The 17,157-nt window shown below is 38.6% G+C and overlaps 1 protein-coding gene across 13 annotated transcripts in view; it reads left to right on the top strand.

Moving 5' to 3' along the window:
* STPG2 (sperm tail PG-rich repeat containing 2) overlaps window positions 1-17,157 on the top strand; it is a 418,033-nt gene that overhangs the window by 16,516 nt on the left and 384,360 nt on the right. For all 13 annotated transcript variants that reach the window (XR_007356264.2, XM_048847110.1, XM_048847117.2 and 10 more), the window contains one exon: window positions 16,335-16,450. Coding sequence is in view for 12 of the 13 variants with exons in the window: in XM_048847110.1 (XP_048703067.1) it covers window positions 16,335-16,450 (116 nt within the window). In the remaining variant the exon portion in view is untranslated. The remainder of the gene's footprint in view (window positions 1-16,334; window positions 16,451-17,157) is intronic.

The following is a 17,157-nucleotide window of genomic DNA, read 5'->3' as shown; positions in this document are numbered from 1 at the left end:
ACAGGAGACAGTAATTTTTAGTTTGTAACTAACAAAAATAAATATGGGAATAATTCAGCACTTCTTTGTAGTTACTGTTTATTCCCTGTAACTATTTTTCCAGCAAGTGCATTAGGGGGCAGCAGAGTCATTACGTTGACTCAGTTCCTTATGATTTCCAAGTGTTATATGCTAACATTGAACAGGAGTTGAAGTTGTTAGCTTTTCCATTTGAAATCCCATTTTCTATTGGTGTATTATGCTGCTACTACAGCAGAGTCTTCATGTAATACTTCACATTTTCAAAGCACTATGCAAACATAAATAACCTCTCAAAATACCTATGTGATTAAGGTACATTTTATTTCAGTTTACAGATAGGTTAAATGACATTCAAAGCTGCACAGTAAAATTAGTGTTTGAGCTTGGATCAGATTTAAGAATTCCTGGCTCAGGAATGTTTCACTGGAGCATTCTACCTTACTGTATGTTGGTTGTTTAAAAGGGTGGAAAAAAGCACTCTGGCAAAAGCTTGCTATACAAGGTTTTATTCAAAATTCACATTTCTGTATAACTTTAAAAATCATATTTATTTAGACATTTTACATTCTAAATGTAAAAGAATAAATTAAAGTTTCCAAAAACTTAAAATGGTTTTGATTTTTAAAAAATTGTCAATCATTTTGTAATTGATAAATCTGAATATTTTTTTAACATTTTGATCAATACTGAGATTAATGGACACAACAGGGTTTCTGAAATTTTGGATAGAGAATTCTGTACAAGTTACTTTATAAATGCCAAATGGTGGTGAAAAGAATTTTTAAAATAATACTGTGGCTATGATTGAGTTGAAGAAAGTTTTCTCCACCGCCAACATAGTTTCGTCAAAGTCCTGACTACTGGTTCTCTATACTGCATATATATTTGGGGTGTCTTCACCCTGACACTGTCAAGTATTTTGCACTGTGAGACTTTTCTATCTATTTGGTGGACAAGTCTGATTGTATTCATACAGGGTTGACTGCTTCCGAGGTAACTGTTCTGTGACAAGGTAGACAACAAATGTTGAGAGGTTCTGTGAGAACTTTGGATTTCAGTTTATAAACTCGGTGTGTATCCTTCATTGGTTGAAGAAAGGGAAAAAAACCAACAACTCACCTTGCAAGGGAATACAGAAGAATACGGGTTCTCTTATTGGTAGGGATTATCAACACTTCTCTACACAAGGTGCTTAAGTGTTTTTCTAAATGAGTGTAGATAATCTTGCCAATAATTTCTGTCTCTAATTTGCTTTCTTTAGGAATAGGTTATGAGAAGTTAACAGTGAGGCAGTTCTGCATTTTTTTTTTGTGCTTGTGGTGGTTTTTGATTTGTTTGTTTGATTTCCTCAATCATTTTAGCCTGATTTTAGATCAGGATACCGTTTTTGGGAATTGGCAAAGACCAGGTGAGAGCCTGGCTGTGCTGAAGGCAATAATAAAACTCTCACTGACTTGGGTTACAGCCTTGTTCAGGATAGAAGTAATCATGTTTAGGTATTTTCATTCTTCTGTGTCTGACAGGGCTCAAAGGGTCGAACTGGGCAACTGCTCATTTGTTTTGAGGGCTCTCTTACATAGAGGTACTTTAAGGCTATGATTTGTAACTTTTGTTTCAATATAGAAACAGTTTGTTATATATTACAGATGATAATCTTTCTAACCAGGTGTGGTTAATACTGTAAATAGTTTCTGTAGGATTTGTTAATATCTTGATTTTGAAAATATTGCTTGTGGGACTACATAAGCAATAGCAATCCCAGTCTGTGTTTTCGTCAGTGAATATACATGGTAGACATACACCAGCATTTCAGAACTGGAGAGTTTTATTGTAGTAATAAATGAGTTCCTTTTTTTATAATTTTTTTGAAAATTTGATTTTAGAACACCTATATATTTACAAAAGGTGTATCTGTTTAAATTATAGTTTTTACTTATTGTTTCCTTTCATCCAATAAGAGGCTTAAGTGTTTTACAGTTAACAAAACAATATAAAACAATATTAGAAAAGAAATAAAATGATAAAAAGCCCAAACAAAGTTGACAATATATTTAAAATATTTTTCAGGTATTCTTTTCTTTCAGTATGTATTATGCAGTGCCTGTGATAGTCTGTTTTTCTATTTCTGCTTTCTCTTTTTCCTAGATTACTGAGATTCTTTGCTTATAGAGAGATGGTGTGGGAGAACTGTATAGTTTTTCTCATATTAATGTGTGCATTACTTCAGTCCAGACCTTCCCTTCTGATCCTTCTTTCCCTCATCTGCTACTGTTCTCATGTGACTCCCTGGGGTTGGCCTAGTCTTTTCCCATGGGTACTATTTTGGATAAGCAATTGAATTCCCAAAGCACTCTGAGTTTCATCCTGATCTAAGGCCTCAGTCCAGCAAAGCACTTAAGCAAGTGTATAACTATAAGCATGTGCATAGGCCTGATGACTACTACTCACATGCTTTAAGATAAACATATTTAGGTACTTTGGTCGATTAGGGTGGCTTATATGCAGTACTAATAAAAATCTGTCGCTCCTCCTTGTGATACTGGGCCAGACCCTTTGATACTGATGGAGCTCTGCAGAGACTTTAATGAAAATAACCATTTGCTATTTTTATAATACAAATACTTATGTTGTTTAAACTGATCACAGTGCTCTAAGAGTTAGTTTTAAAAAAAGGTGGTTTATTTTCTGTGTTTCTTCCAGGGAGCCATGTGAAGGGTTCACATGTTGGCAGCTGCTGTGATGTACTGGTGGGAGTGTCAGGCTGGGACTTAGGGAACTCTTTGGAAATCGGCTGTTTGCCCATAAAATAGTGGTTGGAGGGAACTGTGCTGGTACAATGTGATAAGGACAGACTAGATGAATAGAGCAGCAGAATGGAGAGGTCTGACCTGAGAGCTGCTCTCTATTCTAAAGTAACAGGATCTGCAAAAGGCTTACTCCCATTGTGAAGATGGTGGCATTAGCAGCTCAAGTTAGGAAAAGGGAAGAAAAATAGCTAAATCAGGTGTATTATTTTTTTAAAGATTTCTTTAAATATATTTTAAAATACATTATACAAAAGTATAGTTTATTTACACTACTTCATGAAATATGTAATTTGTGAGTGAGCTGGTTATAAAGGTTCCATAAGCCGTGTGTATGTGTAGTTAGTTTGTCCACATCTTCAGGCAATTAGGTCACAGCTTTAATCCAAGCCATTTTATGACAACACATACATAAAGTTTTAGGTAACATTTCAGAATATGAAACACACATTTTTCGTCCATTTAAAACAGCATGTGGAATCATCCCAAATCTGCTTTTCAAAGTTGGGTATTCAAGCTAAGAATACAGCTGGAGTCTGACACTGACATATTAGCTAAAGTTGGAATCATGCTGGGAACTACCTGCGTGCTTCAACACTGGAAGGCAGTCCATTAGTGCCTGAAATTAATGCACTCTGGGACTTTTAATTCTTCACGGAATCTATTTCCATATTTAATTACGGGAAAGTCATAGAAAAAAGTTACAAAGCACCTTCTTCATCTATTTCATTGTCAACGGGAGTGGCGATTAGTAATTCTTCTTCAAGTTATACTGCAATGTTCACTTAAAATAATGCAGCTCCTTGCTGAGTTTGCTTCAATTAAGCCATATTTTATTTGCTAATGACTTACCAAGTTGACAGTGACCTTGAAGTTGGTATTGTCAACACTTCTTGGCATAAAGAGCTTGGTGATTTAGAGTTATTAAGAGTGCATCAATTTATTCTTCAGTCTATGACAGTATTTCTAAAAGGCTTTTTAATTCCATTACAGATGGGATATTTTACCTGAGTAATGCAAAGGGTAGTGAGTTAAGTAGCAGTCAATTTATATTATTTTTAATGCAGAGTTTTAATCTGTGTATATAAGATGATGATGTTTTTAAAGTGTTTTGAGGTTGAAAAAGAATAGGCAGTTATTGGATCACCTTTAAAATTGTGGAACTGCTTGAATCACTAAAAATGCTCTCTTGATGTCAAATGTTTGTGGACTCGAAGATTCTTGCATATTTCTAAACATTTAAGTATTGGATTTCAGTGTGGAATGAAAAAAGCATACTGTATGACACTCCATCAGGAAAAAAATCTCAAAAATTTAAAAAATGCGTAGATGATTTAATCTTTGTCAAAGCCACTGGTGACAGTAACATTGAGCTTAGTAATAAATGAAAAGTTAATTCTTTATGAAGGTTGTTCAATAACCTTAAATACAAGAGATTCAGTAATTCATTTACATTTATATAGGTTTATAACTTTGTATACTTTATCAGATAATCATGCCATGATAGTAAAACTAAAGGTCTGCATAATTATGAAGTAAGCTGTAGGGGCTGAGTAGAAAGTTTTAGGTCATTAAAATAACATATAGGACAAATCACTGTGATAATGAACTTTAGAGTGTCTGTCATTAAAACTACTTCTGTATTTCTCAATTCATTGTTTTGCCACACTTCCCTTTTCGGAAGGTGATGTTGCATGTCTTTTTAATCCAAATACACAATGCATACATAATTAAAATGCCAACTCATGCAGGTTTGCCTTTGGGGATTTTATCATTAGTTAGTTTCTATTTCCTGAAATTTTATATGTTAGACAGTGTCTGTCTTCAAGTGAAGAAAGACCTAACCTTGCATAGTGAGCTCAGAAGACAAGCAGCTGGTAATGCTACATATTTTTTTAAAGGTAAAAATATAATTGCATTAAAATGTAATTTTCCTGATTGATGCATTTTAATTACTTTATTTTTGTGTTTCCTTACTTGATTTGATTTTGGCTCTGTATGCTGAATATGAATGATTTTCAATTGTTTTTCATTGGGCCACCATTTTCCTCATCCATATCTCTAAAAATTGACTTGTTCTATATTGTCTTAAAAAATGAGTAACATACTGTAGAAATTAACTTTAATGGAACCATCAAGATGTTCACATACCATAACTGACAAAATCGGATTATAAAATCGGATTTCCTTTCCTCGTGCTATCCCTTTACAGGGTCACATCTAAAATTGTAGTATAAGGCCTTTGGAATAGGGACTGTACCATTGTATCTGTTTTATGAAGTGCCTAACACACTTTTGAGTGCTGAATAAATGATATATAATAAATGAAAATACATCTGTTCCTTACATACTCAGTTTCCAATAATTAGCAAACTAAGACCCAATTCAAGAAGACACTTAAGTTAAGCATGTGGGTAAAGCACAAATATGAAAATTATTTTGAACTTCTGTAAACTAAATAAAGCAATTCTAAAATTGCTCATTGAACAAATCATATGTCTTAAACATTTTACTGTATAAAGCATTACTAAAGGCATTTATAGCAATATTTTGAAGTTGGGGCAACATAGTTGTTATGTACTGAGCGTAGGCTGCTTAAGACATTTTTTAAATTAGTACATATCTGATTAGTTTTCTTTCCAGAGCCGCCCGGGGCGGGGGCAAGTGGGATAATTTACCCCAGGCCCTGGGGCAATATACTATACTATAGTATCGCAACTTTTTTTTATGGAAGGGGCCCCCGAAATTGCTTTGCCCCAGGCCCCTGAATCCTCTGGATGGCACTGTTTCTTTCCTACCACTATTAGATTACATAATGTGTGCTAAAAAATAAATTAGTAAGGGAGCAAGACAAATAATTTTCCTATTAATCATGCAATGTGTTCAAATTTAAAAGATGCATAGAAAATATTTTTAATTTAGTGTCCTTTTCAATTTTTCATGGAAAATAATTTTTAAAGATAGGGTGAAATCCTGCCTTATTTAAATCAATGGCAAAACTCCCATTGACTACTGTGGAATAAGCCAGAGTTTTTAAAGCAGGCTTTGTATGAAGTAGGAGAATTCCTGCTATAACTTTGTAATGTCTCTCTTAAATTTTTTTTTAAATTTTTACATGATTTCCAATACCACTATCATTAAACACACCATCCATTTTATTTATAGGATAACAAAAGGACTTTGTATATACTTCAAGGACATTCAGGATATAAAAAGTTCAATACATATGTGTCTTTAATATATACTTCTGAATGGAATTTAACTATGGGCCAGATACTCTTGCACTGTATGAAGTTATTAGCTCGCCAGGTATTGCTTCCCTTGAGAGAAAAGCAAAAACATATTAATGAAATGATGTCCTAGTAACATGACAGTCTACCTGTGTCCATTTTCCTTCTTAATGGGCCTTGATATCCTTGCTATAGCTCTGCGTATTCTTTCTTAAAATTTTCCCCCGTTCGCCCCCCACAACCTTGCTATTTTCACAGCAGCTGTTCTTCTGGATGGGATTCCATTTGAAGGACATTTATATTTCACCCATTAAGTGGTCAAAGAAATTAAGACTGACTGGTGTGAGGCTATTGTCACCCAATGTCTCCACAGATCGTGGACGATATGTTGGAGTTCAGGGCTATCAAGCTTTGGGGGTCCTCTGACACCTAGCCAGAGTGGTTCAAATGGACCGGACTTTTCCTGCTGTGGGAAGGTTCTGCGCCATGCACAGATCCCCACAGGATGATCTGGCCCTAATCTTTTCCAGTTAAATAAAGTTGGATCTAGCCATATCTGAACAAAAGCATTATTTACAGTTGTGGTTATATACTAGAACAATAGTAAATGTTGCCTGACAGAAGTCACCTGATGGTGCTAAAGTCCTGTTAACTGTGAAAATTAGAGGTAGTTCTCACCAAGAATCTATTTTATATAATTTTTCTATATATATAATAGTGGCATCTTATGCCAGTTATAGGAGGTGAAAGTGAGGTAGAGGTGCACAAGAAAGGAAAATATTTTGGTTTCTTAATTTTGTAACAGTTGACAAAATTCTATGTAAAATTTGTAAGCATTTGAATTTTAATGTATAGCAGGTACCCCTGAAAATGGGTAGAATGCATCCAGGAATTATACATTTTTGACAACGGGGTCAAAACTATGTCAGACATTTTATCCCTATGTTTTCAGATCTGTGAATTCATGTGCATATTGGAAAAAGGTGACAGGGAAGACGATCATCCTTCTTGAACAAGGACTTTTGCTAATCAAACTTTGTTTGTACTAAACAGTATATGTGCTTGGACTAACATTTCACCAAGGACAGCATCCTGGATGCAGAGTCTATTAATGGCGGCAAAGAGAATAATTTTTAAGATATTGGAAAGACAGGGCTCTCACAACAGAGGCTGAATGGACAGTTAGCCTTACTCAGATTGCATCTCTTGGGATAATGATTTTTTTCATATGCAAGGAAGGGAGATCTATTTGAAAACATGTGGAAACCATTTATGGATTATACTTATGGGTCTGGATTAACATGTGAAAATATATGCTGCACTATATTTGTTAGGTGCATTGCTATATATGGAAGACGAAACCTTTAAATATGCATTCCACCATCAAGTATTCTGGTTCTTGTTTTGTTTTATTCTCTGGGCAAGTAGTTGAAGGAGTGCGCATGTTTTCAGGTAGATGAGAGTAACAGCATTCTCTGATGGTGTTGTAAGCATATGCATTATGAGTCTGACACATGAAGAAAAGGGCCAGTATAATAATGTGTCTGTATAATAATGCCTGGATCTGTAATTTTCACTCCATGCATCTGAAGAAGTGGGTTTTTTATCCACAAAAGCTTATGCCCAAATAAATCTGTTAGACTTTAAGGTGCCACCGGACTCCTCGTTGTTTTTGTGGATACAGACTAACAGGGCTACCCCCTGATACTATGACGGATTGAGTAATAGAACCCAGCTGTTCTAGGTCATAGTTCAGTGTCTGAAACACAATACTTCTTGCAACCCTCTGCCTCAGTCACTCTCCACCCTTTGAACTGGATAAAGCAGAGGTCATGTAGAAAAGTATGTGATCCTGTAACTAAAGACTGTACCATAATGCATACACTCAGAAGGTTGCAAGGAAGAGCCTAATTCTGCTAACTTTTTTGAAGGTATGATTTTGCAACTTTAATCTTTTTCATGTAGTTTTTACATGTCATTTACTATATTTTTTGAAAAGCAAGCTGAAAACCCCCCCCTCTCATTCCATCATGGAATAATAATGACTTACTCATGGGTCATCAGCAAGGTTTGAATCCAGGATCTCAAGATTCACAGGACAGATCTCTACCACTTATGAGAGTAACTGATAGCAGTATTAGGCTGTTATCCTCTATGTGGACCAGTCATTAGAGGGAAGCCTGTGACTTACACAACTATTTTCTAGACATCAGAAGAATGTTGGGAATCAGGATTCCTTGGTTAGATTCCTGGTTCTGGAAGGGAGTGTGATCTAGTAGTTTCAGACAGCACAGCCAAGCATACAGATTTGTAATATTCATTCTCAAATGCAGTGTCACTTAAACGGATGGGACTTAGAGCCATATTGAAGACAGGGTTCTAGTCCCGGGATGCTAGAAGTATTCTTGTACAAGCTATGCCATGTCCCCTTTCTGTAAAATGAGGAGAACATTTACCTACCTTTTAAATCTGAGGCCTTGCTCAATAGTACGTTTACATAATTATGAACACCAGTCACTGAAAGTGCTTGGCTGAAGTCAAGAAAAGATTCCTTCCCCTACGCCAGAGGGAAGAGGATGCTGTTGTGCATGTGTCCTATCTGAAGTTCCAGCTCTGTGCCTACTACAAAGAAACCCAAGTGGGACATGGGAGCATACTTGGTGCATGAGCATGCAGGTGTTCTCTGGGGCTGGGGCATGCATAGTGCAGACAGAACGTCTGAAAATTCTAGCAGCAAACCTCTAAAAACCATTTACTCATAAATGAAGATGATGATTTTCAGAGGCTTATAAGTCAAGAAGTTCTGGGTGGATTTTCTTGGGGAAAGCAAAAGGCGCCTTTCTGATTCCAGGACTGACTGCCTCTTGATGCTCAAGTCCCTATTCCAAACCGTGGAAGAATTAGAGCTCTTCAAAGAAATGGAAAGATTTTTCAATATTGGGAAAGCTACCTTTTTTTCTCTAAATTTGTTCTTAAAAATTGCTGAACTGTTTTTGCCAAAAGTTTAAAAAACTCAAAGACCAGGCATGGGAACTGTCAGCCTGAATGATTGTTTAGCACTATTTTAAGCAGCTGAAAATGGGCTTATGTCACTCTTGACTAGAGGCACTGCTACCATATCTGCCTAATATACCATCTTTTCCACTTTAACCTAATTTATCTGTCTTGTATACCAATAATGTGTATCCAAGGATCACTATCCCATCATGTTTCTGAGAAGGCAGTTATGTTCATTCTGGTTCCAGTTTTAAGTGTCTGGAATTGTTGTAAAAAACTTTATATTTTTTGTTTGGGATTTTCAAAGGCACTTTAAGATCAGGTGTCCAACTCCCATTGAATTTCATGCCAAACTTTTTCAAACCCCTTTATAAATCTCAGCCTTTGTTCTTAACAGTTATTTCTTAATGTTTGTGCTTTTAAATGTTTGACATGAAATTGGGTGAAATTCAGGGGTCTTGACTGAGTTTTACTTCAAATATTTGGATACATCTGAATGCAAAACTCAGGTGTTAACAACCCAAACCAAATAAAAGGTTTGCACAAACACCCTGTGAACCAAAGTTGGTGAGTTTTACACCGCTGTACATATTTTCTCCAGCCATTTAAGACTCATGACCTATGCATAAATTATTTATGTAACCAGTCACCTGGCACAAATGTGAAATTGGAGCATGACATGAATGGATAGTGGGGCAGAATGATGTGACATGAAGATGAAATTTCAGTTGTTTGACAGCCTTTCATTAAGGGACCTGTCTCTTCTGGTCTACGTTATCTAAAGTCCACTGAATGTTATATGGGGGTTTGTTTTGCTGTGGGTGGGTGTTTTGTTTTGGTTGGTGTTTCCCAGACTAACAAGACTTAGGTGAGAAGGCTATGACAGACACAGAGGCAGCAGTGGTAGTGACCCAAGTAGTGGAAGACACTATGAAGATGACTGGATGGAGAAGCTGTGGCATGTACATATCCTGGAGGGGGTACCTGTACAGAATTTCGTCTGCATGAAATGCCGCCTGATAGAGCTGATGGAAGAGAAGATCCTAGGATTGGAGATGCAGGTGGAGACTCTGGTTGAGTTTAGAAGGGGGTTCGAGCGGATGATGGAGCAAAGACTTGAGGAGGCTGAAGGTAAAAGCTCATACTTGCAGATGGAAGCAGGACCAAAGAACTCTGAGGGGATACTGCTGGGTGAGGAAAGTGGACAGTGGAAGCATCTGACTAGGAGAACCAGGCAGAGAAAAAGATGGGGCAGTGAAGGAGAAATAGAGCTCAGGAACAGGTTTGCAGAGTTGGAAAATGAAGAAGGGGCACAGCAGGTGGTCACTGAAGGTGAGAGGGCAAGGAAAAATAGAAGAGCAGATAGTCCTATTGGAAGAGGGCAAGAGTCAATGGAGATAACATCAAATAGGAGCCCCAGGAGGATACAGGATGGGATGCAGAGGATTTGCAAGGGACAATATGAATCAAGAGGACTTGTGGCCAGATGGAACAGGGGATAGACTGGAGAATCGCACCATTGCCAGGAAAAGGCAGGTCCATGTGATTGATGACTCATTACTGAGAAAAATAGACAGGCATGTAACAATAGCTGACCCAGAGAACAGAAGGGTGTGCTATCTGCTGGGTGCTAAGATACGGGATGTGGACCTGAGGCTGAAGAGAATCCTAACGGGAGCAGGAAAGAATCCATTGATTATCCTTCATGTGGGAACAAATGATACGGCTAGATTCTCGCTGGGACATATCAAGGGAGACTATGCCAGGTTGGGGAAGATGCTAAAGGAAATTGAGGCACAGGTGATCTTCAGTGGGATTCTGCTTGTTCCTAGGGAAGGGCAACAAAGGTGTGACAAGATTATGATAATCAACAGATGGCTCAGGCAGTCATGCTACAAGGAGGGCTTTGGGATGTATGGCCCCTGGGAAGCATTCATAGACAGAGGACTATTCTCTCGGGATGGACATCACCTGAGTAAGGAGGGAAATAGATTTCTAGGATGGAGGATGGCACAACTGATCAAGAGAGTTTTAAACTAGGAATTCGGGCCAGATGTCCAGGTAATCTCCACGCCAGTTGTGCTCTTTGAGAGGGAAGAAAACGAAGTAAGAAAGGATACAGCCGGGGGTAGCAGAATGGACATAGGGCAGAAGGGCAGTGTACATAGCAATCTAACAGGTAATATTGGCGGTAGAATGTCTGTGCCTAATTGGGTAAAGAATGTGAGCGAAGCCAAACGGCAAAAATTAAGATGTTTGTACACTAATGCGAGGAGCCTAGGTAACAAAATGGAGGAACTAGAGCTATTGGTGTAGGAAGTGAAACCAGATATGATAGGGATAACAGAAACATGGTGGATTAGTAGTCATGACTGGAGTACAGGTATTGAAGGGAAATTTAGGAAAGACAGAAATAAAGGCAAAGGTTGTGGAGTAGCATCGTATATCAATGATGAGGTAGACTGTAAAGAAATAAGAAGTGATGGACTGGATAAGACAGAGTCTGTCTGGGCAAAAACCACACTGGGGAAAAAAGCTATGAGAGCCTGCCCTGGGATAGTGCTTGGGGTGTGCTATGGATCGCCAGGATCCGATGTGGATATGGATATGGATAGAGATCTCTTTAATGTTTTTAAAGAAGTAAATACTAGTGGGAATTGTGTGATCATGGGAGACTTTAACTTCCCAGATATAGACTGGAGAACAAGTGCTAGTAATAATAATAGGGCTCAGATTTTCCTGGATACGATAGCTGGTGGATTCCTTCACCAAGTAGTTGCTGAACTGACAAGAGAGGATGCCATTTTAGATTTGGTTTTGGTGAGCAGTGAGGCCCTCATAGAAGAAGTGATTGTAGAGGACAACCTTGGTTCGAGCAATCATGAGCTAATTCAGTTCAAACTAAATGGAAGGATAAACAAAAATAGATCTGTGACTAGGGTTTTTGATTTCAAAAAGGCGAATTTTAAAAAATTAAGGAAATTAGTTAGGGAAGTGGATTGGATTGAAAAACTTGTGGATCTAAAGGCGGAGGAAGCCTGGAATTACTTCAAATCAAAGTTGCAGAAATTATCAGAAGCCTGCATCCCAAGAAAGGGAAAAAAAATCATAGGCGAGTTGTAGACCAAGCTGGATGAGCAAGCATCTCAGAGAGGTGACTAAGAAAAAGCAGAAAGCCTACAAGGAGTGGAAGATGGGAGGGATTAGCAAGGAAAGCTACCTCACTGAAGTCAGAACATGTAGGATAAAGCGAGAAAGGCCAAAAGCCATTGTGCCAAAGCTCTGTCCTTGCCTCCGTGGGTCCCACGTTTCCTGGCGGATTTCGCTAGCCTCAGAGGCTCACCGTGACCTTGCGTGTAACCCTTCTCTCTCTAGAGACAAGGGTCACAGTCTACTGAGCCATTTTCATCATAAGCCAGCGAGGGAGATAAGGAGAAGTTATCCTTCCTTGCACAGTCTCTGTTGTCTCCCAGTCTCAGTGATTAATCAGGGGGCAAAGGTGGTGGTGGGGAGCCCGGGCCCACCTTCTACTCCAGGCTCCAGTCCAGGGACCCTAATAGTATCAGCTATGGTAGCTGACCTTTTAGAAACATGACATGTACAATTCCCTGGGCTACTTCCCTCACAGCAGCCCTCACTTCCTCAAGCTCCGCTTCACCCTTACCTCAGGGCCTCCTTCCTTGTGCCTGATATGGTGTGTACTACTCAACCTCTCCAACAGCACAACTTCCTCCCACAGCTCCTGACATGCACAGCCACCTGACTAACTGGGAGGCTTTTAACTAGTTTCAGCCAGCCCCTGTTTGGCTTCAGGTGTCCCAATCAACCTAGCCTTTTCCCTACCTTCTGGAAAGTTCTCAATTGGCCCCAGGTGTCTTAACTGACCTGGAGCAGCTGCCATTTCACTTATCCTGGTACCAGGGATTTGTTTAGCCTGGAGCTAATATATCTATCTCCCACTACTTTTCTATATCCATCTGACCTTGCCCCATCACACCATGTAGAGTTGGATCTTGCAAAGGGAATTAAAAGCAACAGTAAAAGGTTCTATAGCCATATAAATAAGAAGAGAACAAAGAAAGAAGAAGTGGGACTGCTTAACAATGAGGATGGAGTGGAGGTTAAGGATAATCTAGGCATGGCTCAATATCTAAACAAATACTTTGCCTCAGTCTTTAATGAGGCTAATGAGGAGCTTAGGGATAATGGTAGGACGACAAATGGGAATGAGGATATGGAGGTAGATATTACCACATACGAGGTAGAAGCCAAACTCGAACAGCTTAATGGGACTAAATCAGGAGGCCCGGATAATCTTCATCCAAGAATATTAAAGGAACTGGCACATGAAATTGCAAGCCCGTTAGGAAGAATTTTTAATGAATCTGTAAACTCAGGAGTTGTAACGTATGACTGGAGAATTGCTAACATAGTTCCTATTTTTAAGAAAGGTAAAAAAAGCGACCTGGGTAACTACAGGCCTGTTAGTTTGATATCTGTAGTATGCAAGGTCTTGGAAAAAATTTTGAAGGAGTAAGTAGTTAAGGACATTGAGGTCAATGGTAATTGGGACAAAATACAACATGGTTTTACAAAAGGTAGATTGTATCAAACCAACCTGATCTCCTTTGAGAAGGTAACAGATTTTTTAGACAAAGGGAACACAGTAGATCTAATTTACCTCGATTTCAGTAAGGCATTTGATATGGTTCCACATGGAGAATTATTAGCTAAATTGGAAAAGATGGGGGTCAATATGAAAATTGAAAAGTGGATAAGGAACTGGTTAAAGGGGAGACTACAGCGGGTCACACTGAAAGGTGAACAGTCAGGCTGGAAGGAGGTTCCTAGTGGAGTTCCTCAAGGATTGGTTTTGGGACCAATCTTATTTAATCTTTTTATTACTGACCTTGGCACAAAAAGCAGGAGTGTGCTAATAAAGTTTGCGGACGACACAAAGCTGGGAGGTATTGCCAATACAGAGAAGGACCGGGATATCATACAGGAAGATCTGGATGACCTTGTAAACTGGAGTAATAGTAATAGGATGAAATTTAATAATGAAAAGTGCGAGGTCATGCATTTAGGGATTAATAACAAGAATTTTAGTTATAAGCTGGGGACGCATCAATTAGAAGTAACGGAGGAGGAGAAGGACCTTGGAGTATTGATTGATCATAGGATGACTATGAGCTGCCAATGTGATATGGCCGTGAAAAAAGCTAATGCGGTCTTGGGATGCATCAGGCAAGGTATTTCCAGTAGAGATAAGGAGGTTTTAGTACCGTTATACAAGGCACTGGTGAGACCTCACCTGGAATACTGTGTGCAGTTCTGGTCTCCCATGTTTTAAGAAGGATGAATTCAAACTAGAACAGGTACAGAGAAGGGCTACTAGGATGATCCGAGGAATGGAAAACCTGTCTTATGAAAGGCGGACTCAATGACTTGTTTAGCCTAACAAAAAGAAAGCTGAGAGGAGATATGATTGCTATCTATAAATATATCAGAGGGATAAATACCATGGATGGAGAAGAATTATTTAAGCTCAGTACCAATGAGGACACAAGAATAAATGGGTATAAACTAGCCATCAGGAAGTTTAGACTTGAAATTAGATTAAGGTTTCTAACCATCAGAGGAGTGAAGTTCTGGAACAGCCTTCCAAGGCAAGCAGTGGGGGCAAACGACATATCTGGCTTCAAGACAAAGCTTGATAAGTTTATGGGGGAGATGATCTGATGGGATAGCCTAATTTTGGCAATTAATTGATCTTCAACTACTAGCGGTAGATATGCCCAGTGGCTTGTGATGGATGTTAGATGAGGTGGGATCTGAGTTACTACAGAGAATTCTGTTTTGGATTTCTGGCTGGTGAATCTTGTCCACATGCTCAGGGTTTAGCTGATCGCCATATTTGGGGTCAGGAAGGAATTTTCCTCCAGGGCAGATTGGCAAAGGCCCTGGGGGTTTTTCGCCTTCCTCTGCAGCATGGAGCACGGGTCACTTGCTGGAGGATTCTCTGCACCTTGAAGTCTTTAAATCACGATTTGAGGACTTCAATAGCTCAGACATAAGTTAAGGGTTTGTTACAGGGGTTGATGGGTGAGATTCTGTGACCTGCGTTGTGCAGGAGGTCATACTAGATGATCATAATGGTCCCTTCTGACCTTAAAGTCTATGATTCTATGCATTTGACTGCTAGAGTGATGAGTGTGTGGCTGCCATAAACATGGTATAATTGGACAGATAATGGATGAGTGGCATGGAGGGGCTAAAGGTTATTACTTGATGCAGAATGCTGCATCTAAGTTTTGGCATATTTGTCCTTTTTGTATTTTGTGTTATATGGGGTTATTAGTCCATATATTTTGGAGGGGAACTGCAAATGGGCACCTGCTTTTTCACATCAATTATGGGTGTGTCTCTGAGAAAGCTACAGACTGTTTACCTGATGTGACACGGTCTGACTAGGGAACTATTCTGTATGTGAAAGCTAAAATGAGGGCACTAACTTTAGTAAATACAGAAATACGTATGGTCATTTTAGGAGAGATGTGAATTAAGAAATACTACTTGAAGATTTATCTATGTGCACTAGAGCACATAGGGAAACTGAATTTTGGTTCCTCAGAAATGTTTTTCTCCCAATTTGGGGTGAAAAGCCAAAATCTCAAAGATGATCATGGTAATGAGATTCCACAACATTCCACCAAAACATGAACTGTGCAAACTGGGATTTCTGGCTGCCCCCCAAATGAGAGTCTGGTCAGTTTCATACCAGCTATTAAGGATTGAAACTGATAGGAATTATGTCAAATTCAGTCCTCACTTCTGCAGTCTCCAGCTCCATGGCAGTCAGCCTGGTAGCCTGCTGGGCACCCAGGGAGCCTGGGAAGCCTTGGGTCCTTAGTAGCCCACCTGGTGAGCTGAAGGGGAGCTGGCGCTCCCAAGCTGTGAGGCTTCTGGTTTAGCAGGGTGCTGAGAAGCCAGGTGGGCAAGCAGGCAGGAAACGTCCGTGGGGTCCATCAGAAGTTTGGTTGTAATGGAACTGCTTCCACAAAATGTTTGTTTTTGATAAGTTGGCAGATTTATACAAAAACAAGTTTTTCTGGAATTTTTATGATCAGCTCTGATGTACACAAACCAAGATGCAGTGTAATAACCCTTGAATCACACTTGGGAAACAGATCTGTCTATATTTTTAAGTTATGTATGTTAGAGACCTGGGGTAGAAAATTTGGCTCACAATCTGTAAAATGTCTTTATCTTTATTTTTCAGAATGGTACTTATTCTGCCATGAAGTATAAAGGAGTACATTTTGGTAATTTAACAGGAAAACGTAGTGAATTTAAGGCTCAAGCAGGGCCTGGACCTGGGGAGTATGATATAACTCAGTAAGTAACAATATGCCATTTTTATTTATGTCTATTAATTTCAAAAAGAGGTAGTTTTCAAATTAATTTCAATGACATAATTATTTAATTTGACTTGTATTATACAAAAGAATTTGTTATCCATCCCAAGCCAGTAATTACTGAGAATTGAAGGGCACAGTTTAAAGTATGGAAATGCACAGTTAAGATTGCCAAACAATGCCACATACCCAGACAATTCCACTTATTTACTTGGGAACGTCACATTAAGAATGATCTATGTTGTTTATTGTCTAGGAACAATGAAAATAAAATTTAAAAAGTTTGTTTTAGTGACAAGCAGGATAGTCAGTGATTGCAAAAGTATAAACTTCCTTCAGAAACTCTTGTGTGCTATGACTAAAAGTTGAATTCTAAACAATAGGAAATGTGCACACCATAGAACAATGGATGAGAAATATATTACAGTGATACTCATGCCTGGCTAGTGTAATATGTCAGTAGCCATGTTCAGAGCAGGGTAAAGATTCTTTCAGTCTTACTCCACTTATTAGCTTGTCACTAACTTCCTAATCTGCTATATAAGGAACCCTGTTCTTTAAATTTATTATGATATTTAAAAAATGAATTTGTGCCTGCTCCTTTACTGTGTTGTGACTGAGAAACTACTTAAGTCCTTTATCTCCTGGCATATGAAAAAGAAAGTTTGTACATTAGCCCTTAATTTA

Source organism: Caretta caretta, chromosome 4 (assembly GCF_965140235.1).
Source record: "Caretta caretta isolate rCarCar2 chromosome 4, rCarCar1.hap1, whole genome shotgun sequence".
Classification (NCBI taxonomy): domain Eukaryota; kingdom Metazoa; phylum Chordata; order Testudines; family Cheloniidae; genus Caretta; species Caretta caretta.
Note: the sequence above shows the minus strand (reverse complement) of the source record. Positions and strands in the feature narration are given on the sequence as shown.